The sequence below is a fragment of the Sitophilus oryzae genome, unplaced genomic scaffold, assembly GCF_002938485.1.
Source record: "Sitophilus oryzae breed Bouriz unplaced genomic scaffold, Soryzae_2.0 scaffold_771_pilon_pilon, whole genome shotgun sequence".
NCBI classification, from domain to species: Eukaryota; Metazoa; Arthropoda; class Insecta; order Coleoptera; family Curculionidae; genus Sitophilus; species Sitophilus oryzae.
In genome coordinates, this window is record NW_022147386.1 from 473,513 (window position 1) to 500,367 (window position 26,855).

A 26,855-nucleotide genomic window follows, 5' to 3' on the forward strand; every position below is an offset into this window, starting at 1 on the left:
ATAGACGACCAAATCTATTTTTCTAAGGCTCCTTGATTAAAAATGAGCGTTTTTCACACAGCCATTGAAATTTAGAATAGAATTTTTTTAAAGGAAAATGTCAAAAGTTGACATATGAAATGTCATTCTATTCAGAGTGTCATTTTCTATTGAATAAAGCAAAAATATATCGAGGATGCCATTTAAAAATGAAAAGTTGTAGTAATTTCCGGTGAAACAGGAAGTGACCCAAAACAAATGAATACGTCAATCAATCCTAATTTATGTCATATACTAACATACCAAATCTCATTTTTTTTATCTAATAAAATAAAAAGTTTATAGGGGTGAGCTACTTTTGAGACGGACCCGGTATACTCGTAAATTATATTAGTTTTTATTTTGTATTATGATATTTGTTAATTCTGCATCTTTATAAAAAAAATATTGAGATAAAATATTTGTTTTATAGTATTATCGTATTATGAAGCAGTTTAATCAATCTATGACGTTGACAAGTAAAACATGTTAATGTAATTTATCAAAGAAATTGTCATTATACAATGCGTATTTAGTCAATCGTTATCATAGTCTGTATCATGTCTATTATAGTATATATAAGTGCAAATATTTTCCGGGCTGGTAGATCGCGATAAAAGAAACATTTTCTCTTTACCGTTTTTTAAATAAGTCCAAAATAACGGAGTTATTCAAGTTTGAAAATTAAAAAAAAAATGATTTAATAATTTTAAAATTTGAGAGCCCCCGGATTTTTCCTGGATTTGCATCTCCTTTAGTGCCTCAACCATAGTAGTAGCAGAGATTAACAAATTATACCTGGGGAAAATTTGCGACGAATAGGCAGTTATAAAAATGTTTCTAAATTATACAGGAAAATTTAAAAGAAAATGTACGATTTTCAACATCTTTTTTTGCGAAAAAATCTCATAGACATGTTCCTGAATGTTCGAAATATACCACCCCTGAAAGTATTTACTCTTATTTAAGATTCACCCTGTATATACTATATACAGTATGTCTCCGGATTGTCTTCACAAGAGGAAACACTTTTATAACTGACGAGGTACAAAAAGTCATTTTTACTCCGAATAGAACACGCTTTTTTTTCAAACGTCACAATTTTTTTTTAAACAAGTGCTTTCATCGAGAAACTATGGTTACGCTTGTTGAAATTGACACTTTTTGTTAGTTTTATCCTTTGAATAAGAAGACTAAGGAAGGAGCACACAAGGAAACATTTGACACTTTTTGTTAGTTTTATCCTTTGAATAAGAAGACTAAGGAAGGAGCATAATGCTATCCATGTATTCATGCATGGTGGGTGGAAAAAGGACTCTAGGGTGGGGATCCTTGACAGTTCTGTTTAACGATTCATATGACACATTTGAATTTGATTGGAAATTTTGTAGATTTGTCAGTCTTTACGGAGCTTATTTTATGTCATTTGTTATTTATTCTACTACTGATAGTTGTATAAAGGTAGTAAATCTAGATGGAAATTGTGGCAGAACTTAAATTCACAGTGACACTATCGCGATTTATCGAAAAAGACTCTAAAATAGTTGGTTGTTTAGCGTGCGGTAGATCTCGGTAAAAATCGAGTGAAATAATGGAACAACTTTTCGCTAGTAAGTGACTATATAATATACATACGTGTAGTAAACCGATCTCATTTATGATTTTATCTTAAATTAACTAATTATTTATTTTTTCTTGCATTTTTGCTTTTATTTACTACTTGTCAAAGATTAGATCAAATTAGATTTTAAGAAGAATTTAGGTACACCAATTTGACTTACCTGCTTCAGTAGCGTATCGGATGTTTGTATTAATAAGTAATTTTTAAAAATTATCTATTTTTATTATAATAATATATATTTATAACAATTTTAATAACTACCACCATTTATTCACAACGTAAAATAAAACAACAAATTATTGAGTCTACCCCACGTCTACCCTACATCATAGTTTTACATTTTTTAAATAAAATTAGAACGACACTGATAAACCGGAATTTAAGTCGGCCATATTTGAGGCCCATCGCGGTGTACCTAAGATTTTTGATATGCTCCTTCCTTAGTCTTCTTATTCAAAGGTTTTATCAGAGGTTTAATAATATATTTCGGAGTTTTATGCTTAGGCGTAAAAGTGCATTACTTTTATGCCTAGGCGTTAAAATGACTTTTTTATATTGTCAATGTCGTCGCAAAAATTAATACTTTTGTGACGTTTGAAAAACAAAATTATTCATGGCATACCACAGATATAACACATGCTTTTAATGTTTACAGATATCTAGACATGAACGACGAGTATCTCAGTTAGAAGCCCTCAACGAAATGCCTTTGTATCCTACAGAGACCATTATATGGGACGAAAATATCGTACCTACGGCCTACTTTTCCGGGGAAGGCTGCTTGGCTTTGCCAAAACTCAATTTGCAATTTCTTACACTGCACGATTACCTTTTAAGGAATTTTAATTTATTCAGGCTGGAATCGACGTGTAAGTATGTGCAGCATGCCGTTGATTTATATTTTTCTTTCATTTCAAATTAAATTACCATTTACGTCGATAACTAGGCATGTCGCTGTTTAAAAAGTATCGATAGATCCATTTTTGAGCGAATAAATAATATTGAATTAAGCCAGGGAATAGCTAAATTGAGGGGAACTGGAGGGGAGGGACTTAGAGGAGGGGCAATCTTTTTAAGCAGATTTACTTTATTATAATTTAAAATATTAAAAAATTTGTTTATTAACTTTCCACAACAAATCAGTGATATTAAAGAAGAATACTATTATTTTCAGAGAAAATTTATAATACATAAATAAAACGCACATTTAGTCAACAACTATTTATTTTTTAAGCTACGATTTGTATTATAATAATATTGAAATATGTATATAATTTAATATTTTAAGAATGGGAAGAATATCCCGGAACCTAAAAAAGAAAGATAATCATTAATGAGTTAGTTTCATTAGTTCAAAAATACTTTGTGAATAACTAGTGATTCGGAAAGATAAACATATTATGAAAATTACTTTGTAATAGTATATTTATCATCTATTTACTGATAATACATAAGTAATAATAAATAAGCTGCATAACACACCAATATCACAAAGAATATATTATGCTAATTTAAATTTCTTTAATGACCTAATGAAACACTATCTTAGCCTCGATGCACGCAGTCCCAACGGCAAATAAATTAATTATACTAAATAAATATAAGCAGAATAAAATATAAACCAAACTAACGTGCATAATATAACAACAAAAATAAATGCTTTAAAAGATACTTTTATCAAATCATACATTTGGATATATTATTATGTATTTTATACAAAAACAAGGGGATCGTACTATTATAGGCTAGAAAGAATTTAAATCATTTTTTAATAAATAAATCATTTTTTACCTTAAACTATAGAGGTACTTACGTGTTTTGAAATTATTATCCGGAAATAATACCGATAGTTACACAGGTACGCTGCCAGGCAAGTTCTATCAGCGGTTCTTCGCTAATCTAAAGAAACAAAAATATGTATTGTATTTATAAATAAAGTATTTGTTTGAAATTTCAAACTTACCAGATATTGAATAATCGAATAATCGAAGATATATTGATTGGCATGCTAGGCAGCTTCTAAGTTGACAAAATGGACGACGGAATACGGAATTATGAAGTTGAGTAATGTGAGTGACAAAGACAGCCTATGCTAGGCGTTATGTTGTTTTCTTTGTTTCGTAGCCTTTTTTTTCAACGTTCTCACTAGTTATGGGTTCCTGACATACAAGTTCAGCGCGTATACGCATGTATGCGTACTCTCCACTCCACAGTGTCGAGAGGTGAATGAAAAGCATCACAATACCAACAGGTGGGAGAAGCCTTGCCGATCCTTGAAAGGTACCAGACACCCCGTGCCCGGTCAACGTTTGTGTCACATAATTGTCTACCCTGATTATTGTTTGTCCCTTATTTAACGTTCTTTATGAAAATCTTAGTCCATCGATTGTATTCGGCCCATCTTGTTTGCTATTTATCCATAAATCTTCTGGCCTCCGCACGGAAGTCTCCCGTTTTTATAAATCAAGTTTCTTTCTTCTAGCAGAAGAGCAATCGGTGATATTTTTGCTAGCAATAGTTTCGCTTGGGTTGGACTAGTGCGATATGCGGGGGTGATACGCAGGGCCACGCGTCTATTCATTCTTTACAGCATTGCTTCATAATGTTTATATTTAATGGCTGTTTCTCAAATTGGGGACGCGTACAATTTAGTGTAGTACGCAACCGTAGCCAGGACCTTCCTTTTGTCAGCTCGAGGCCCACCAATGTTAAGGTACATTCAGGCTGAGAGCGTCAAGCGTCGCGTCGCGTTTGCGTCGCGTCCGCCCCTTTGAACTCGAACCCCGACGCTCAGCGGACGCTAGCGCAACGCCAAACGCGACGCTGTCTGCCTGAACGGTCTAAAGTTAAGTGAATTGATTCCATTTCGACACGCGGACGCGACACAAACGCGACGCGACGCTCGACGCTCTCAGCCTGAATGTACCTTTACGTTTAATCCTCGTCAGTTGTCTAATGATAACTGACAGTCTCTCTTCCGTCTTAAGGTTGTCGCCCACTAGACCGCTGCGCGGCGCGGCGCTGGGAAGAGAATTTTTTCCGGCTGCGAAGGGACTGCGCCCACTATAGCGCGCTTTTGAAACGCGGCAACGCTATTTAGTTATAGTTGAAGTGTTTTTTACTTACTGTAGTTTAGTTTTTAAAGCAATGAGTTCAAGTACTGACGAAAGCGTATTTTTTGTGCTCTTCTAACAGAGGAAGAGGAAGAGGGGGTGAGGAAAAGTTTGGACTCATACGATTAACCAAAAAAGAAAGAAGTTTGGAGAATTTTACCATCTTTTTCCAGATTTAATAAAAGACAAAATCATTTTTTTCAGTATTACAAAATATAAAGGAAACATTTTACGCACTCCTCAATTGAGGGTTTTAGAAGAAAAAACACCGGGTATATCTACTCATCATATTTTTTCAGAAGAGACAAATTACTAATATTTTTGATAATTCTTATTTATTCTGATGTGTATATTAGTTATGTGGTCAAAAAAACCCTGATCTTTTTTATATATTTAGGTAATTAGAATTTAAAAATTGGAGATTGTCACTTTTGTTAAAAAGTGGAGATTGCCAGTTTTGCCTCTACACCCCTCAATTATATTAAATCTTTGATAGAAAGGCATTTCGTCCATCTGTCTCTAGTGAGGGAAGACTAAAAAAAATATCATATTCCTTTATGAAAATCGATTTGCCTAATTTACCTTTAAAAATACAATTCTGCCATTGATACATATCACTAGTTCCTAGTCAAAAAGCCAACTGAAAAGACTCGAATGCAAAATTATTTCCCTTGTGAGTACGCACACTGCAACGCGCCGAAACGCGGGAGACGGAAAAAAGTTGCTAGAGAAGTCTTTCGACTTGTTGACGGAAACCCCGCGGCGCGCTTCTGCGCTGCGCGCTCTAATGTGCGTTGGTCCATTTAAATACATGGCAAGCAGACAAAAGAAATTTCCACATGGCGCCGCGCCGCGTCGCGCCGCGGTCTAGTGGGCGACAACCTTTAGCTATGTGTGTTGTCAGACCTTGTCTTGTAGCTTGGCAGGGCTGAAACGGTTGTTGCTCCTACATGTGAGACCCTGATTATTTAGGTTGTACTCCGTTTTAAAATCAGGTTAACTATGCTCGTAAACTAGATAAGGATTGTTTTCTGTAAAATATGAGTAACATAATGGTTTAACCGGTTTTTTTCATACCAGTTTGGTAAAATAGTTGAAATGCCAAATATTGACGTTTTTAAAATTTCAATACAGTAGACTCTCGAGTATCCGACTATCTTTTTTCCGATCTCTGGATTACCCGAGTTGAGTTACACCGCCGCACACAGGGCTACAGTTGAAATGTAAGTGGTAAACAGTAACCTTTAGAAATGCTTAATGAATGAAATAATAATGAATTAGAGTTATATCTACTAGTTTTTCTTTTGCAAATAAATAAACTCTACTTTAATTTAAATTTGATGGGTATGCTAAATTTCCATAGCAACCGCAGGATTTGTATTAAACCTTGTATTAAGACGCATTGTATTAAATTTTTGTCTAATTTAGTATTTTTGTATCTCTCATAACTCAAGAACGAATCCGTATTAACCATTCAAAATTATATAACCGAACCAAACAATTTGCTTTATTTTAAGGAGTTCTTTAAAAAGTTTCAAAAAAATTTATCTGTAAAATAAAATGGGGAAAACTTATTTATCATTTTAAAAATTTATATGGGATTTCCTATGTCCAGGTCGTCGATGCAACAGACTGTAATGTAATGTTTAGTAAACGATAACATTTTTATACCAGTCTATTTACAAATAACCAGACATTTAAAAAAAACAGGTTTTAATTTTATTATTTTTTTGAGTATTTGTATTTCAAAATGTTCCGTTTTATTACCTTTGGGGTAATTAAAACATCGTTCTTAAATTGATTTATGTTGCATTTTTTAACTTTTTTAACTTTTTTAACTAAAAATAATTATTGTCTAATACTAGTAACACTTTGGTTGAAATTTAAAATACAATTTTTTTAAGCTGAAATATCAAAACATATGATATGTTTTGATATTTTAGTTCTGAATAGAATGACATATGATATGTGTGTGTCTCAATCTATTCAGAATGTCACAGTTTCTATCAATTAAAATAAATATAATATCGAAGGTACTAATTAAAAATTAAAAGTTGTAGTAATTTCCTGTGAAACAGGAAGTGACCGAAACTAATTGAGTACGTCAATCGATCCTGATTTATGTCATATGTTAACATACTAAATATCGTTTTTTTTTATCTGAAAAAATAAAAAAGTTATAAGGTTGATCCACTTTTGAGACTTCCGGTATAGCAAAAATGTACTAAAAAGATTTAATGTGTACTATAAGGGTACTATTATTGCTTCTTTTAATAAGAAGTATTCACATTTTTTTAAGATTAGAAGCTAAACAATTCTTAAAACCAGGAATATACTTATTACCACTCTTACTTTCCCACTTTAACCCACAGTGCGCCGTTGAAATCCGTATTAACCGAGCGACGAAAAAGAGAATCCCAGAATTGCCGAAACAACACAAACTGACTTGATTGATTATATATTATTGATTAAGGTTTACCGCACTTTAATCTGACCGTTTTTGAAATATTTACGATTTTGTGAAAACGCAGTAACAATAATTTTAATGCTTCATTTCTCTAGGCGTATTTAAGTTTTTAAAACCAAATATTGTACTGAAGTCTTTGTCTATACTAAATTTTGTGTTTCAACGATAAAAATAATTATACCTTATGCAGAGTGTCTAAAATTTATATTAAATAATTACTAGCTTTAAGCGGCAATATCTTGTTTAATTTAAATGGAACACCCTGTATATTTTACGCGAATCAGATGCACAATTTAATTGTCTATGAAATTGTATTACACCATTTTTCGTAGAAAATGCATTTTCTTATAATTTAGATCTCACTTATCAATATACCCATGGAATATTGACATTTAAGATATTTTTTAAACCAACATACCTATGTACAAAATGTACAGATCCTAAAACCTATAGAATGGGCTCTCACAAAATATAAAATACCCAATTCAAGGACAGAATCTGAAATAGAAGACTATTTTCAGTATATTTATCCAAAAAAAAAATAATTCCATAACATTGAATAATTTTTTATAGGCCCTCAAAATTGCTTTAATTTGGAATAATTTTAAAGTTCCAGTTGATGACGTATGAAAAATACGCCCAATCACATTGCAGAACCGTGCGCCAGCCAACAACTGGCAACATTGCGATTTGATTTGACGTGCATGTTGAATAATAAATTGAGGTTAAATTTTTTGTTTACTCCGTTTCTGACAGTTTGTAATCAAATTTGAAGTTTTAAATTGTTATTTTTTGATAATTTGTTCCATCATGGTCGTACCAGAACCAGGATTCGAAAAGGCGTCATCTGATAACCGTCCTAAAGTTGACGCCGAAATAGTTAAATTTTAAATGGGTCAGCATGGTGGCCCGGCGGTGTTGCCGCTTTTCAACATGCACTCCCCCGGAAGATCACAACAATGCTATAAAAATCGGAGATGAGCTGTTGGAATATGTAGCGGAATTCAATTACCTCGGCAGTTTGATTTCGGAAAAGGCCAATATCGACTCCGAAATTCAGCACAGGATTAGCAGCGCCTCAAGAGCATTCTGGAAATTAAAAGACAGGGTTTTCTACAATCATGACTTGAGCACAAAAACAAAAATTGCAGTGTACCGAGCAATAATAATTCCCACCATGTTATATGTAAGCGAAACCTGGGTGCCGTACCGCCGACACATGAACGCATTAAACAAATTGCAACAGAGACATCTTAGACAACTCATAAGAATAAAATGGTTCCATCATGTCTCAAACGTATCGGTTCTTGAAAAAGCTAACTGCAAGAGTATTGAAGTCATGATTACAAAGTCCCGCTTAAGATGGGCTGGTCACGTATGCAGAATGCAAGAAAACCGCATACCAAAATCTCTGCTTTACGTTGAGCTTGTAGACGGTAAGACGAGGCCGGGTGGACAACTCAAAAAGTTCAAGGATATTTTCAGCGAAAACTTAAAGGGAATTAATAAGCAGAATGAGTGGGAAGAGGCAGCTCACAATACAAATGAATGGAGAAGAATTGTAAAGTCAGTTAACAGCGACAACCAAAAAGTAAAGAGGCAACAAAGCAATGAGATTTTTGAATGTCTGGAGTGCGGTAGACAGATAACATCACGTATCGGGCTTTTCAGTCACAGAAAAGCTCAAGAAAGAAAACGCCTTGCGTGACCATCTTCTGATGCGTGTCAAATACTCGTCAGCGAGTAATGGCAGTATGTATGTATGTATGTATGTATGTATGTATGTATGTATTAAAAATAAAGGGCGGATTTTTATTCTGGGCTTTTTTGTTTTTATTTATTTTCTTAAGAACGACTTCAAGTTTTCCAAAAGTGAGATAGCAGAAAATTCTAGAATTAATTGCTTTATTCAATTATGCGAATTCCAAAATATAGTGAAAGAGCCCATTGCTAGCCCATTTGTTTACAATAAGAAAACTATTTAAATGTTTGTAAAAGCTTATACCAATTAAATATACCACCAATGTTTCCGCCGTAATATTAATTAATTACATATTTAATTGTGTTAGTTAATAAATTATGCTAAATTTTGAATCAGAAATCAATATAATAATAAGTTATGAATGTGAACGTCTCTGTTGTTATAAATAAGCATTCGTCAAAAAATGAAATAGAATTTACAAGGTGTTACTTTTTACTACCCTGTCTAAAACACATACAAAATCCAGTGTTTTTAGTATCTGGAGCAATTATTAATCAACGCAAACAATCAATTGATGTAGTTTGAATACTCGGATCATATTAATTGGTTTTCTTTTACAAAAATATTTAAACAGTTTTTTAAAATTTTTTTAATGAAATAAGCGAACTACAGGATTGTTCACCACATACGACACGGAGTATTGTAGCTAAACGATTAGATTTTTACAAATTGTAAGTTTTGGGTTTGTTGAAGGACTATTAGAGCTACAATTTAAAAATAATTTTACAAGATACAGAGTGTCCCAAATAAGTAAAAAATATTATAGTTGTATTTTTTTAAATAGAACACCCTGTATATTATTCTATTTTTGGATTCTACGATTGAAATAAAGGTAAATTTGATTAAGGTTTATCACACTTAAACGTTACCGTTTTTGAAATATTTTCAATTTTATGAAATTGCAGTAAAAAATTTAAGGCTTTATTTCTCCAAGACTATCAAAGTTTTTAATACCAAATATTTACTGAAGGTTATTTATTGATCAGATATTGTGTTGCAATAAAAAAAAATACTACCTTATACAGAGTGTCCAAAAATTTATATTAAATAATTACTAGCTTTAAACGGCAATAACTTGTTTAATTTAAATGGAACACCCTATATATTTTACGTGAATCAGATGCACAATGTAATAATTGTCTATCAAATTGTATTGTTCCATTTTTTGCCCATCTCTTCAAGTTTTCATAGAAAATGCATATTCTTATAATTTAGACCTCATTTATCACTATACCTATGGAATATTGACATTTTAGCTTATTTTTAAAGATGTAGTAAATTTTCAAAGGGTACAGATACTAATATTGTCGCTTATTTGATTAAAAAATAAAAAAACAACTGTTTAAATATTTTTTGTTAAAGAGGACCAATTAATATGATCCCAATATTCAAACTACATTAATTGACTGTTTACGTTGTAGTAATAATTGCTCCAAATACTAAAAAACTGAATTTTGTGTGTGTATTAGACAGTGTGGTAAAAAGTAACATCTTATAAATTTTATTTCATTTCTTGACGAATGCTTATTTATAAAAACAGAGACATTCATTTTCATAACTTATTATTATATTGATTTCTGAGCCAAATCCACATTTATTTAGAATAATTTATTAATTAAAACAATTTAAAAGTATGTAATTAACTAATTTTTGGTGTTTTTGGTAGGAAATAATGGTGGTATACTTAATTGGTATACTCTTTTACAAAGATTTAAATAGTTTTTCTGTATGCCAATAGGCTTGCAATATTTACCACCAGTACGTTTTGTACATATTATGGTGCTATAAAAAAGATCGGAAATGTCAATATTTCATGGGTATAGTGATAAATGAGGTCAAAATTATAAGAAAATGCATTTTCTACGAGAACTTGAAGAGATGGGTAAAAATGGTATAATACAATTTGATAGACAATTACATTGTGCATCTGATTGACGTAAAATGTATAGGGCGTTCCATTTAAATTAAACAAGTTATTGCCGTTTAAAGCTAGTAATTATTTAATATACATTTTTGGACACTCTGTATAAGGTAGTAAAATTTTTATTATTGCAACACAATATCTGATCAATAAATAACCTTCAGTAAATATTTGGTATTAAAAACTTTGATAGTCTTGGAGAAATAAAGCCTTAAATTTTTTACTGCAATTTCATAAAATTGAAAATATTTCAAAAACGGTAACGTTTAAGTGTGATAAACCTTAATAAAATTTACCTTTATTTCAATCGTAGAATCCAAAAATAGAATAATATACAGGGTGTTCCATTTAAAAAAATACAACTATAATATTTTTTACTTATTTGGGACAATCTGTATCTTATAAAAATATTTTTAAATTGTAGCTCTAATAGACCTTCAAAAAACCCAAAACTTACAATTTGTAAAAATCTAATCGTTTAGCTACAATACACCGTGTCGTATGTGGTGAACAACCCTGTATATCGACAATATTAGTATCTGGTACTCTTTGAAAATTTGTTACATCTTTAAAAATAATTTAAAATGTCAATATTCCATGGGTATATTGATAAATAAGGTTTAAATTATAACAAATGCGTGCATTTTCTACGAAAACTTAGAGATAGGTAAATAATGGTATAATACAATTTGATAGACAATTAAATTGTGCATCCAATTCTCGTAAAATATACAGGGTGTTCCATTATTATACAGTGTGTTTCATTATTATACAGGGTGTTCCATTCGTTTAAAGGTAGTAATTATTTAATATAAATTTTTAGATACTCAGTATAAGGTAGTAGAATTTTTATTATTGCAAGATAAAATTTAGTAAATAGAATAACTTCAGAACAATATTTGGTTTTAAAATTTTAAATACGCCTAGAGAAATGAAGTATTAAAATTGTTACTACTGTATATTCACAAAATCGTAAATATTTAAAAAAAACGGTAAGATTAAAGCGCGGTAAACCTTAATAAAATGTATCTTTATTTTAATCGTAGAAACTAAAATGTAATAATAGACAGGGTGTTCCATTTAAAAAAATAAAACTTTGATATTTTTTCTTTATTTAAGACACTCTATACCTTTCGAAATAATTTTAAATTGTAGCTTTAGTAGTTCTTCAACGATCCCATAACTCACAATTTCTAAAAATCTAATCGTGTCGCTACAATACTCCGCGTTGAATGATGCAAATAATCCTGTACACAGGGTGGTCCGAATTGTATTCCAGAAACTTCGGCAGCATATTCTGCAGATAAAAATAAGCAAAAATGTTCTTATAAATGTATGTCTTAGAATGCTTAGTTTTTGGAAATACAGGGTGGTGAAGTTTCATTTTAATTTCGATTTTTTTTTAAATGATTTCTGAAGTAATGTCAATATTTGAATGAAAATTGGTGTCGGGGAGTTTTTTGACGTTTGAAATTTGATTTTGGTGTCAATATGACTCTTATTTGTAGGGGGCGCCACCTACATGTATTTTAACTGTTTTGAAGAGTAATAACTTTTCGTCCGGACTTGTATAAAACTGCTGAGTGAAAAAATATACATTTTTGTGACTTTTTACGTAAAAAATGTCTCTTTGTAAAAATCGCTACGAGCAACCGTTCTCAAGATATTTAGAACGGAAATGTCAACATGTCACTATTGACAAGAAATGAACACTGAATAGAGATATAGTTATTTGACTGAAATAATAAATTTCGGAGTTTTTTATTTTTTTAAATTAATCATAAATTTTTCTGAGAAAAAATGATGATAAAGAACTTTTGGCACAAAACATTTTAAATTTATGATTTCAGTCTAATAACTATTTAAGGTCTGTTCCCAGAAGAATCCCTGACTAGTCAGCGCGTTTCTCATTGGTTAAAACGCATTTCAACCAATAAGAAACGCGCTGACTAGTCAGGGATTCTTCTGGGAACAGACCTTTAGTCAACATGTTTAATTTGTCAATAACAAGTATTGATAATTTTGATTCCAACTATCTCGAGAACCATTACTCGTAGCGATTTTTACCAAGAGACCTTTTTTACGTAAAAACCGTCGTAGATGTATAATTTTACTCAGTAGTTTTATACAGGTACAGACGAAAAGTTATTACTATTCAGACCAGTTAAAAAATGTGTAGGTGGCTCCCTCTACAAGTAGGAGTCATATTGTCATCAAAATCAAATTTCATATGTCAAAAGACTCCCAACCACCAATTTTCATCCAAATATTGACGTTATTTCATAAATTATTTGAAAAACATCGAAATAAAAATGAAACTTCTACACCCTGTATCTCCGAAACTAAGCATTTTAGGGCGTACATTTATACGAACTTTTTACTTATTTTATCTGCAAAATATGCTGGCGAAGTTTCCGGAATACAGTTCGGATCAGCCTGTATATCAGTGTATGTATTTCAAAATAGCACTAAAAATATTTGACAATCGATAATTAAGTAAAATATCGATAAGATGTCGATTTATTCTTACATTTCTAACCAATACTCCGTTTGTGTATGTGATTTGCCACGAGGCGATTTCGTCTATTTTTTTAAAGATGTAATTAGAATCATACTGGTTTTACATCTGGACATCAACATGTTTCAAAACACAGATGTTAGATAGAAATAAAACAACACTTTAAATAAATATTTTAGGTACATTTACTGTTTTTAACACTATGCATCTTAGGAATTTACTTTTAAAATGGGATTTATAGTCTATTGACTACGTAGTTTGGTGAATAAAATTTTAGCTGAAATTGAAAGTTCTTTACGACTTATTTTTTACGACTTTTAGAGTATTATTGGATATTATAACCTGGATTTGTTATATTTTTACTATAAGAGAGAAGCAATTATATTAAATTTAATAAAAGTAAAAAAAAGTTTATTTTACAAAAGGTGTAGACGCAACTGAAATTTTCCATATTTAGTAGTTTCATTTAATCGTCAATGGAGGGTATGAATATTGTAAATAGTATATTAAGATTACAAATATGAAATTACGTCACTTCTGAGATGTATGTTATGACTTTTATACACTTGTTTTTTTAACCTTGCCCATATTTTCTCAGTATTTTCTTGAAATGGGTGCGCTAGTAGATTCATCATTTTTGCATATGACGTTTTCAATATTGTAGTAAAGATATAGGTACATACATCTATTGACGTACATAACATTTTAATTAGTTTTTTATCTGATTTTGAGAAACTCATTTTAATTCTATTTTTACGGTTGACAGAAGCATCTATTGCGTCAAAAAGATAAAAGTGTATAAGGGGATTATTAATCTACTGGTGCATTACAATCAATAATTAAATATATGATATGCAGGACTCATTACTGGAAAATGTGTATATTTTTATTTGGCTACTGGAGTAGAGAACTTCTTTTCTGTAAAATACTATAGGGTTTGTAGAGTCCGGTGAACTATCTAGATACGAATTTTGCATTTTTCTGATTATGCACTGAATTTCAAAATATTTTAATTTAATTTTGGTACTATTTAACACATATCTTATCAGACGTTACGGAGAATTTTAACACATGATTTGACATGATACAGACAGAAGAGAATGCAATGTTGCCATTTCCACTACATTTTCTGTGATGCGCATTAATTAAACACAGAAAACGAAAAAAAAAAACAAACAAAAGAGTGGAATCAAAGCAATGAAAACATTCTTACAGCGTATTTTGAGTAGTAGTGAAATAATGGAAATAAATATAACGTGTATATTTTTGAGAAGCTCATAGGCAAGCCAGATCATATGATTTATAAATATAGAGGGTGTTCCATTTGAGAAAACATAACTTTAGTTCATATCTTCAAAAATATTTTTTTCTTAGAAAATCAGACTACGCCACTGTATTTCACGTAAGAAGTTCTACAAGAAACAATTTTCGCCTTCTCGATATCTTTCACAATAACAGAAATACGGGGGGGTGTCCCAAATTGCAACGTTTTCAAAAAGACCCTGTAGCTCAGAAACGAACAGGGCTATGAAAATTCTGTTTACAGCTTCTGTTAAAAAACGGAACATTTGATAAAAACGTGGGACAGGTTTGTGCAAACCGTATCCTCCTATTTTCACTAATAACGGGGGTGTAATAAATGATGTGTCGTATATTAGAGAGACTAATAAACGTCATCTCAAAATGTGCAACTTAACGAGCAAAAAAAAACTTGTACAAAGAGGTGAAACAATGAAGTTAGGTATTGTGGACCATGTTTGGTCAAAACAGCGCAATATAAAGTGGTCGGAAGCTCAGGTTATCCACAGGGAACCTAATTGGAAAAAGCGTAAATTTACAGAAGCCGTTTTTATAGCAAGCAATAATAACATTTTAAGTAACCCTAGTACCGAAATACCCACCATATGGCAACCACTGATAAAACGCTCCAATGCATTCTAAGTGCACAACCTTACGGTGACTGCACCCAACTTTTTTACGGGTATTTTTTATCACGGTATGTATTATTTTTCACGCCTGATCGCAATATAGAAGCTCAGTAGTTTTAGAAATTAAATTAGATTACACTTGATAACGGTCAGTGATCGTTCTGACCGAAACGTTGTGTTAATCAAAACAAATAAAGACAATGGAAGTCTGAAATTCTTTTATTTTCAAATTTGGGACATTCTTGTTATCAGGAAGTGGTTATTCCCTTTCCATTTTATATACTTTTACATTTTAAGGAGGGTAAAAAATTAATGACGGACAACATATCCCTCCATCAGTATGATGTAATATCTATATAGATGTCATTGGTAATATCAGAGATTAAGAAATTATATCGTGGGAATATATTTGTTGTAAACAGGCAGTTCTAAAAAGCTTTCTAAAATATACAGGAACATTTTAAAGAAAATGCACGATTTTCGATATCTTTTTTTGCGAAAAAGCCTCAGACGTGTTCGTGGGGCCGAAATATACTACCCCTAAAAATTATTATAGCACTTATCAATTTTTTATTTAGTAAAGTATACAGGGTTGTTCACCACATACGACACAGAGTATTGTAGCTAAACGATTATATTTTTACAAATTGTAAGTTTTGGGTTCGAAGAAGGACTATTAGAGGTACAATTTAAAAATAATTTTACAAGATAGAGTGTCCCAAATAAGTAAAAAATATCAAATTTGTATTTTTTTAAACGGAACACCCTGTATATTATTACATTTTTAGTTTCTACGATTAAATTAAAGGTAAATTTGATTAAGGTTTATTATACTTAAACCTTACCGTTTTTGAAATATTTTCAATTTTGTGAAATTGCAGTAAAAATTTTAAGGCTTCATTTCTCCAAGGGTATCAAAGTTTTTAATACTAAATATTTACTGAAGTTTATTTATTGATCAGTTATTCTGTTACAATAATAAGAATACTACCTTATACAGAGTGTCTAAAAATTTATTTTAATTAATTTCTAGCTTTAAACGCCAATAACTTCTTTAATTTAAATGGAACGCCCTGTATATTTTAGGAGAATCAGATGCACAATTTAATTGTCTATCAAATTGTATTATATCATTTTTTACCTATCTCTTCAAGTTTTCGTAGAAAATGCATTTTCTTATTATTTAGACCTCATTTATCAATATACCCATGGAATATTGACATTTTAGATTGTTTTTAAAGCAACAAATGTACAAAATCCACAGGCTAGTAATATTATCGATTTTAACAAAACGATAATATTACTAGCACATTTGTATGCAAAAAGAAAACTATTTAAATCTTTATAAAAGTGTATACCATTAATTAAATATAACACAATTATTTCAGCCCATATAATAATTAATTTCATACTTAATTGTGTTCGTTAATAAATTATTCTAAATAAATGTGGATTTGAGTCAGAAATCAATATAATAATAAGTTATCAAAATGAACGTCTCTGTTGTTATAAATAAGCATTTATTAAAAAATGAAATATCATTTTTAAGGTGTTACTTTTTACCACACGGTCTAATACACATACAAAACTCGTTTTGTATGTGTATTTGCAAACATTTTTTAGTATTTGGGGCAATTATTATTAATCAACGCAAACAGTCAGTTAATGTAGTTTGAATACTGGAATCATATTAATTGGTCCTCTTTAACAAATATTTAAACAGTTTTTTTTTATTTTTTAATGAAATAAACGAATTATATCGACAATATTAGTATCTGTACTCTTTAAAAATTTGGTACATCTTTAAGAATAATCTAAAATGTCAATATTCCATGGGTATATTGATAAATAAGTTCTAAATTACAAGACATTTTCTACGGAAATTACATTTTCTACGGAAACTTAAAGAGATAGGCAAAAAATGGTATAATACAATTTGATAGACAATTAAATTGTGCATCTGATTCTCATAAAATATACAGGGTGTTCCATTTAAATTAAACAAGTTATTGCCGTTTTAAGCTAATAAATATTTAAAATAAATTTTTAGACATTCTGTATAAGGTACTATTATTTTTATTATTGCAACACAATAACTGATCAATAAATAAACTTCAGTAAATATTTAGTATTAAAAACTTTGATACCCTTGGAGAAATGAAGCCTTAAAATTTTTGCTGCAATTTCACAAAATTGAAAATATTTCAAAAACGGTAAGGTTTAACTGTAATAAACCATAATGAAATTTACCTTTGTTTTAATCGTAGAAACTAAAAATGTAATAATATACAGGGTGTTCTATTTAAAAAAAAATACAACTTTGATATTTTTTACTTATTTGGGACACTCTCTATCTTGTAAAATTATTTTTAAATTGTACCTCTAATAGTCCTTCATCGAACCCAAAACTTACAATTTGTAAAAATCTCATTGTTTAGCTACAATACTCCGTGTAGTATGTGGTGAACAACCCTGTATAAAGACTCAATCTGTATAATATATATTGGTTGAATTTAAATATTTTAATAGGTTAGAAAATTCCGTAGATTTTAAATTTATAGAATGCTCATGTCTCCGTTTGTCGGATAATACGAATCGCTTGTGATGATTGGTCGAGAATAATTGACAATGATAATCTAAAGTAAGTAAGTTTTTGTTATGAAAGTAAAATAAAAAAAACGCGGAAACATTATAGACCAATCAGAATGCAGTCAGATGATCGTATCAATGGATGACGGATGCAGAAAAATTCGCTTCAACTCTTTCTCACAGACACGTTTATTTAGGCGTTGACGTTCTGATTAACTGTCATATGTTATTACGAGTATTTAAAAAAATTAAATTGGTCCAATCATATTTTTTTTAAATACTAATTTTTTCTATATTAATTATTCTACGTAATCACTTCTTACAGATGAAATAAGACAAGACATCGAAGATGCAGTCAGTCGTCTTTGCCCTTGGTAAGTGTAGTTTTTTATTTACCAGTATGTCCTCGGATTGTCTTTACAAGAGGAAAAACTTTTTTATTATTGACATTTTGAGAAAAATGTATTCTTAATCAAATATTTTGCTTGTTCTAAAATGGTTAATTCCGTTTAAACTTTTGAAAACTTTCAGTTTTAGAGAATTTTTTTAGAAAAAAAGCATGAATATATGTTAAATTTTTTTCTGTTAATGTTTCGATGGTAATATAATTTCGATTTCATTCTTTGATGATTTTTAGAACTTCAAAATTCAAGAAATTCAACTATATTTTCATGTTTTTTTTTTTAATTTTCTCTAAAATGGTATGGAAATTTGGAAAAGTATAAACGGGATTAACAATTTTATACAAGCAAAAATTTTTATGAAGAACGCATTTTCTCAACATGTCAATAATATAAAAGTTTTTCCTCTTGTAAAGACAATCCGGGGAAATTGTAGAAACTATGTTTACGTTATACTGTAGAGCTCTACTAATTGTTTCAAATTGTATACTTAGTACCTCTATTAGTCTACCAAAGTATTAATAATTTTAACCTTTTAAATATGAAATGCAGGAAAGCAGAAGATGAAAGCACATACTGGGGCGGATGGGCTCGCATGGCACAGCCCATTGAACATTTTGCTGTAGTTGAAGTGGCCAAACCAAATATAGGTGAAAAAAGACCTAGCAGAGTCAGAGCTGATGTTACCGTGAATTTAGCTGTCAAATATGACGTTAAAGTCGAGTGGGAGAACCTGAGGAAACACGATGTTTGTTTCCTTATTACCGTTAAACCACCTAATCCAATAGGTAAGAGATTTATATCAACTTGACCAAATGATATTTGAAGGTACTAAGGGGTGGCAAAGGTTAGTTTTGGGTTGAGATTTCCGTATGTAAGAAAAGTACAATGCGTTTATAATGTACTGAACAAAGAGAGAATAGTAAAAACGTTGCCAAACGTATGAAATAAACGTGAATAAACCGAGAAACTGTGCACGTTGCTAAGGGAAGTAGAAGGAGATATAGCAAATTCGTCGCGATCGACCATCGACCGACGACCCAATCAGTACTTAAAATTCTAGAGGTGGTGTAAATCATGCCTTCAGCCTCACGATTTAGTTACGTCTCGTGATACTTTATTTCTTTATTTATTAACGAGTTGTTGTAATTTTCCCTATAATCCCTATAGCTTGTATTTTTTTTAAGTTCAAGTTAACACTTGCACTTTTGGTAAAAATAAATGGAATTGAATTGGTGTTCGACAGTGGTCGCGCTATTAGAACTCTGAATTCAAAAATCGATATCTCGAAATCCATTAGAAATAATTGATTGTAGTTTTTTTTAAACATTCTTAATATTTCTGCTATATTTTCTTCGTAGACAGTATGTGAAAATCTTTATAAATAAAAAAGTTACACGATTGCTGAAAATTGCAATGCACTAAAAGTAAATGGATGGGTTTTTGGAAAAACAAACCTATCGAATTTTTCGTATGTAACATCTTGTAAAATATCCAAACTTGAAAATAAAAAAAATAAGTTTCAATATCTAATGTGGTTCTTGAGTTATCGCGTGTTATGTGTTAAAAAGCTGAGTTTTAAAATGATCGCGATGCCTTATTATTCATTATGAACTTTTAAATTATCCACTGACGTTTTCTCGTTATAAAAAAATAGACACCCTAACGATATCTTAACGATATCCTTATAATTCCACTTCAGATGCTCAGAAATATATCTAATGATTTTATCTAATTATCTTTTCAAAAAAAACTCTTAAAAAAAGCGGTTTGCGATCGTGATTTTACTTTACTTGATAGGGAAAGGCGTACCGGAGAAATGTGGCAACGCCGCAACAGCACGTCACATTTCTCTCACTCCGACTTAATAAGATCCCTATGCGATTTACTTCCACGCATGTAAATACCGACCCAAAAGTAAGAGTTGCCAGTACGGTATTCTAAATTAACTTAGTTCTTCTGTAGGTACAAAATATGACTATAAAGAACCCTTTATTCCTCAAGTGGGTCTTCAAGCTATTAGAGGTTGTGAAATCGAAGGTATGCTAGACAGTAATGGGAGAGTTATTGAAGATGGTCCCGATCCAAAACCAGTATTACCAGGTAAGTAATTACATTGTGAAGTTAAAACAAACAATTCTTTTACTTGAAACTGATATGGCGGTTTTATCATTATTTATTATTGTATTTAGGCGACAGAAGAACTTACAGAGTTTGGTTAGATTGCAACCAATATAGGGACGATATGAGCGAAGCGAACAAAGGCAAAGAAGATGTTTATGAAGGCTTCAACATTATAATGAGACGAAAACCTAAAGAAAACAACTTTAAAGCCGTACTAGAGACCATAAGGGAGCTAATGAACACCGAATGTGTAGTCCCAGAATGGTTGCACGACATTATTTTGGGATATGGCGATCCTAGTGCTGCTCACTATGAGAAAATGCCCAATCAGATCTCGACACTCGACTATAACGACACTTTTATTGATTCTGATCATCTGAGATCCTGTTTTCCTGATTATCAAATCAAATTTAAAACAGACGATCCTAAGAAACTGGTGAGACCGTTTAAGTTGACCTTTGAAGACTTGGGCCAAGAGGAAGACGCAGAAAAAAAGAAAGTTATTATTGTGGAGCCTCACGTTATTCCTAGAAGAGGACCTTTTCATTTTAATGAACCAAAAAAGTAAGCATAAGTTTCTTATATTTTTAGGTTAAAATGAATCATTTTTAATGTGCTTCTAACATATATATAGTCTAAAAATTGTTGAATATTAAATCAATAGATTGCAATTGAGGGTTGGAACCTTTGGTGTTTGAACATTTTTTGAACAACAGCAAAATTAAACAGGAATTTACCACAATACACCAAATACTTTACTATTGCACTCGACGTGCGTTTCGCTAACCATATTAGCATCATCAGCAGATGATTAAAAACTCAGTTTAAACCTATCAGTTTTTAATTATCTGCTGATAATGCTAACATGGTCAGCGAAACGCGCATCCAGTGCAAAAGTAATGTGTTTTGGTGTATTAGTGATTGATTTTGCTTTTTTTGTTGAATCAATAGATTATTAAGGAAATATTTTCTTTAGTTGTTTCTTAAGCCTGAAAAATCTTCTGAAATAATGCTTTCTTCCTTTTTTGCTAGATTGCTTATGTTTTATGTATGTATAGTCTGCCCAACGACAAAAATCTTCACTGTCATTTTAATTTCAAAGTTGTTTATTTTATTCGACAGAAGAAATAAGTTAGTACAACTTGAACGCATAGCAGGAAATAAATATATTTAAAATTTGAGTGACAGGTGATTACTTCACACAAAATATTGTGAAAAAAAACACAACACCACATACCAAAAAAAATATATAAAAAAAAAGATTTCTTACTTTCAAGCTTCAAGAAACTTCCTGCATTTATTATTATATTTATCAATATAACTTATGTACAAATACAATTTTTTTAATATTGCACAGGAATAATAAAACACCACATAAATAAATCAAAATATTTTATTAATAATAACACTTACTGAATTTTATATCTTAAAAGAAGATTAACTAACTTTAATCTTAATTTTGTTTTGCAGTACTAAAATCTATTATTTATCTATCGTGTGATGTCGTTATTTTACAGGTACTCCTGTTTTTAGTACCATATTCGAGATGGTATACAAACTTTACTGATGGTAACTTTATTGGTGCATAAAACTCTCTGTCTAGGACCGAATATTAACTATAAACTGAGATCAGGGTCTACAGTACATTTTCTCTCGATTTTTGCTCCACCTAACTTCAAAAGACACAAAACACATAATAACACGAACCAAAATGCAAAAACAATTCGCAAATGTTTATAATCTTCTAAAACGCAGGGTATTTAACAGAATTTGACACAAATTTATAACCTATAATTTAGCAAGACTTTGACGAGCCTCAAAAATCTTAAATCGAGTTCATACGCTTCTGCGTCCATACATCGTTCATCGTTGCGTCACTCCAATAATATTGAAATATGTTCTGTATTTTTTTAAATAAACCAATAAAACTGGTTAAAAACAAGAGACGACGTACGACGGATTTATATATAAACCTGTCCATAGTTAACTTAAAAAATATTAGAAACTTTTTCTAGTGAAATAATAAGATTAGTATGGATGTCATCTGTTTTTTTTGTCATCCTGTCGAAATCTTACCTGAGAAAAAAAAACAGAGTATAGTCTGTGTTACTAATTGGGGAAGATTTCGACAGAGATTTTGACATTCAAAAAATGACAGAAACAATTGTCACTGTCAGGAATCCTGTCGCTGGACAGACTATATATTACAAAATACAGTAATAATACCTTAAGTTTGAAAAGTCTGTCAATGGACTGCTGCCTAAAAGTCTGTTATCCTTATAGGTTAACGATACAAGGCGGTAGTGTCATAGATGACGCTGTGGCTTCTTTAGATGCGGTTACTCTACTCAGCGTTCTTAAATCTTTTTTTTTATAAACTGCTGAAAATGAATATTTTTATAATAACGAACTTTAGTAATATTTGTTATGTTAATTTTTCGTTCTGCTGCTTTCCAGAAATATTATTCCATTCACTCCCACTCAAGTTGAGGCGATTAAATCAGGTATGCAACCGGGTTTAACACTGGTTGTCGGTCCTCCAGGAACTGGGAAAACTGATGTTGCTGTCCAGATCATCTCGAATCTATACCACAACTTCCCTCATCAACGAACTCTGATTGTCACTCATTCCAATCAAGCTCTAAATCAACTTTTCGACAAAATCGTGGCATTGGACATCGACGAAAGACACTTACTTCGTTTGGGTCATGGTGAAGAAGCTTTGGAGACTGAAAAGGTGAATATTTTAACCTGACCTTAAACAAAATGCAAACTAAAACAATAATGCAAACTAAGTCAATAAATAAAATATCGCACGTCATTTTTTCATTCAATCGCACTGTATATTTTTATAAATATTTCCAAGAAAACATAATGGTATGCTTATTTACATACCGTTTTACAAACTTTAGAATTTGATTTTATAATAGCCATAAATCTAAAACGTTAAATGATATTTTATAAACACTTTCCTTAAAATATCCTATTATTTTTTAGTTTACTCAGGTTTTGCAAAGTAGAAAAAATAATTAAAATTCGAAGTAGAAAAAATAATTAAAATTCTAGGAATGAAAATAAATTTTGGAGTTATTTTAGATTTTACGTATGTATTATTGTATTAATATATTACTGGATAAATACAATGCCAGAAATATTACAGTACTAATATATTTACTCGCCAATCGCCAAGTATTAAAAAATAGCTTATGGCGGGAGCAAATCTGGACAAGCTAGAATAAATTCTATTTTGTTTAGTTTAGTGTAAGTAACCACGTGTTAAATTTGCACCACCCCCAAAGCCCGGATTTGGCCGCCATCTTGGAAAAAGCGGCTAAAATTCGGTATATTTTTCATTATTTGTGAATAACTCGATTTCTATCAACTTTAGTACAAAAAATGTACAGACCAAAATTAAAGAAGAGGAAAAAGTCTATAAAAAACGTTCTATGTGCTTTTTCCGTGCGACGACCCGTTTCCAAGTTATCTCGGTTTAAACACGCTAAATATATTATAAGCAGTTATTATTTCCTCTATTCTAGGCAGTTTGTCTTTCCCAGAACCTTACTCTTTTTATTTCTCCATGCATTTAGTGGCTGCGACACCACATCCGCATTATACAGACAAGAAAAAATTAAATTCGTTAAAGTTTTACAGAAAGAAAAATAATTATTACAGACAGCTGCACAAACTTTCACACACGCAAACGCATCCCCAGAAGATGGAGAACGATTTCTTCTTCATCTATATGGATCCAAAAAATGCGACTCATTTGATAAGTACAGATACCAGTGTTTCGTAAAATCTATTACCACCTAACCAAACCAAACCAAACCAAATCCGGGCTTTACGGGGAGTGCAAATTTAATACGTGCTTCTCGACACCAAAATAAACAAAATAAAACTTATTCCAGCTTATCCGGATTTGCTCCCGCCATCGATGCACTTGCCGACTGGCCTAACTGTGGATATTGTGTATTATAAATTGATATAAAGTATCCTACTAAAGCTTCATTCAGAACCTCGCAATTAGTGATTTCAATTACACTTTATACTTTTTAGTTTACGATCATTCGTAATGTTTAAAAAACACGATTAAAATTAATAGAATATAATAGCAACAGCTTGCGGTAATCATTTGTATGCATAGAGAAAGCCAAATATTTAGCCTATAAAACAATAAGCTTTTGAATTCTAACCACAATTTCTCTTAACGGATGATAATCAAAGGTCAAAATTACATTCTCCGCAAATTTTGTAGTATAATTAGTGGAATTTTTGAAGTATAAGTAAAAAGTATAATTAGTACTAATTGAAAATGACTACCACTAATTTAGACGTTTTGAATGCTTACATTCAAATTAAAGGGACAAACTTCCACGCTAATTGAAACCACTAATTTATGCCACTAATTGGGAGGTTCTGAATGAAGCTTAAAGTTTGAATTACTTTAATTTAATTTGAAGTTTTACGTTTCTGCAGTACATAATCTTGGCAAAGAACATCAGTAATATTATATGAAAATTTGGCGTCTGTTTGTCTTTATTAAATATGGATATACACTAATCAGGGTGTTTGAAAAAACATATGCCATATCTCGTGAGGATAGTCCTCACATAAAAATAAGATTTATTTTTCATATCAACATAAGTCCGATTCCGCTTTGTTTTGTATCTACTGGAGGTTAGTCTTCATTTTTTTCGATTGCACATGAATGATATTTGGAGAGTAAAAGTTTCTATGAATGCTACATATTTTTTAATGTTAAAAAAATGTCAACAGATACACCAGGGACGTGCATATGGGTTATCACTGGAACTTTTTTCTAAAAAAACTTGTGCGCCAAGGATTTTTTTCTTATTAGCCAAATTGTGTAGGCCATTTAATGCCGATTAAAAGTTGTTACTTGATATTTTGTCCATTTCGATCTCCTCGATGAGATAAGCGGTATTTTATTAATCACAATAATTATTGTGATTATTAATAAAATTAAAATGAAAATACTAAATTATTTATTTAATGTAATTTATTAGTAAATTTTATTAAAATTTATAACACTGATGTACAGTGCTCCTCCTCCTCCTCCTAGATGCCGTCTCCGTTGAGGTTGGCGACCACTATGGCAAAATCTTCCCTATGTTGGGCTCGATGTATTAAAGTATTCCCGTTTGAAATATTTGTCCAATCTCGTATCTTTCGAAGCCACGATTTCTTCTTCCTCCCTATGCCGCGCTTTCCCTCGATTTTACCTTGAAGTATTAGCTGAAGCTGTTCGTATTCTTCGTATCTCATTATATGCCCGAGCTAAGCGGTTTTCCTTATTTTTGTTGTGTTGGCTAAGTGGGTACGGGTTTTCATTCTGGTCAGTATATCCACATATAAAGCCACATTTCGAATGCCTCCACCTTCCTGATGTCCTCCTGTTTTAGGGTCCAAGTTCCGCACCCGTGTTGGCAACAAAGGCCAAACGTAGCACTTGAGTATTCTCAACCTTACCCCTATGGACAAACGCGGGTTGCAGAGTACGTTTCGCATCTTAACGAATCCTGCACGAGCGATTTCTATTCTCCTTTTAATCTCTATAGAGTGGTCGAGCTGACTGTTTATTTCCCGACCCAGGTGACAGTACTTTTGTACATTATGTAAAGTGGTGTTATTAACAACAATGTCCAATTGGTGATCTTGAGAGGTCAGAGAAAACACCATAGTTTTGGTCTTAGATGCGTTTATCTCCAAACCCATTCTGGTACTGTGCTCTGTTAGGATGTTCATCAGAGTCTGTAGCTGTTCTTTAGACTATCCGATCACTACGGTGTCATCTGCGTAACGGAGGTTGTTAATTAAATAATGTACAGTGCTACCTACAAATTCCCCAAAAATAATGGTATTTAAGTCCTGCTATGAAAAGTTTTAACATCCCCTAACTTTAAAACTATGCATTTCCACACCCATATTTATAGGAACTTTTTTCATATATTTTAATGAGGAATCAATGGGTACTAATTTAACACTTTGGCAAGTTAATGACGTTAATTTTTTTAAAGTTTGCTATTAGAATTGGATTAAGGCAAATTAATTAAATTGCGTTTATCTTATCAAGGAGACAAAATATCAAGAAACTTTTAACCAGCCATTTAACGATCTACCCAATTACTACACAAAGAGGAAAAAAGTCAGTGGCGCACATATTTTTTTAGAATATGATAACTCTTAAGCACTTCCCTCGTGAATATGTAGACACTTTTTTAGCACTAAAAAATGTCGCATTTTTAGTAACTTTTACCCTCAAAATTTTATTCAAATCGCTAAAAGCGCTTAAATTGTAATAAATCGAAAAATGATAAAGATTTTAACCTATTGTGGCTACGAAACAAAGAGAGATGGCACATGTTTTTT

General features: G+C 31.3%; 1 protein-coding gene across 2 annotated transcripts in view; it reads left to right on the forward strand.

Moving 5' to 3' along the window:
* The window catches only part of LOC115888489 (RNA helicase aquarius), a 92,857-nt gene that overhangs the window by 54,011 nt on the left and 11,991 nt on the right, over nt 1-26,855 (forward strand). For both annotated transcript variants that reach the window (XM_030908239.1, XM_030908238.1), the window contains 6 exons: nt 2,295-2,508; nt 18,263-18,311; nt 18,891-19,126; nt 20,304-20,441; nt 20,531-21,026; nt 22,920-23,199. In XM_030908239.1, the coding sequence (XP_030764099.1) occupies nt 2,295-2,508; nt 18,263-18,311; nt 18,891-19,126; nt 20,304-20,441; nt 20,531-21,026; nt 22,920-23,199 (1,413 nt within the window). The remainder of the gene's footprint in view (nt 1-2,294; nt 2,509-18,262; nt 18,312-18,890; nt 19,127-20,303; nt 20,442-20,530; nt 21,027-22,919; nt 23,200-26,855) is intronic.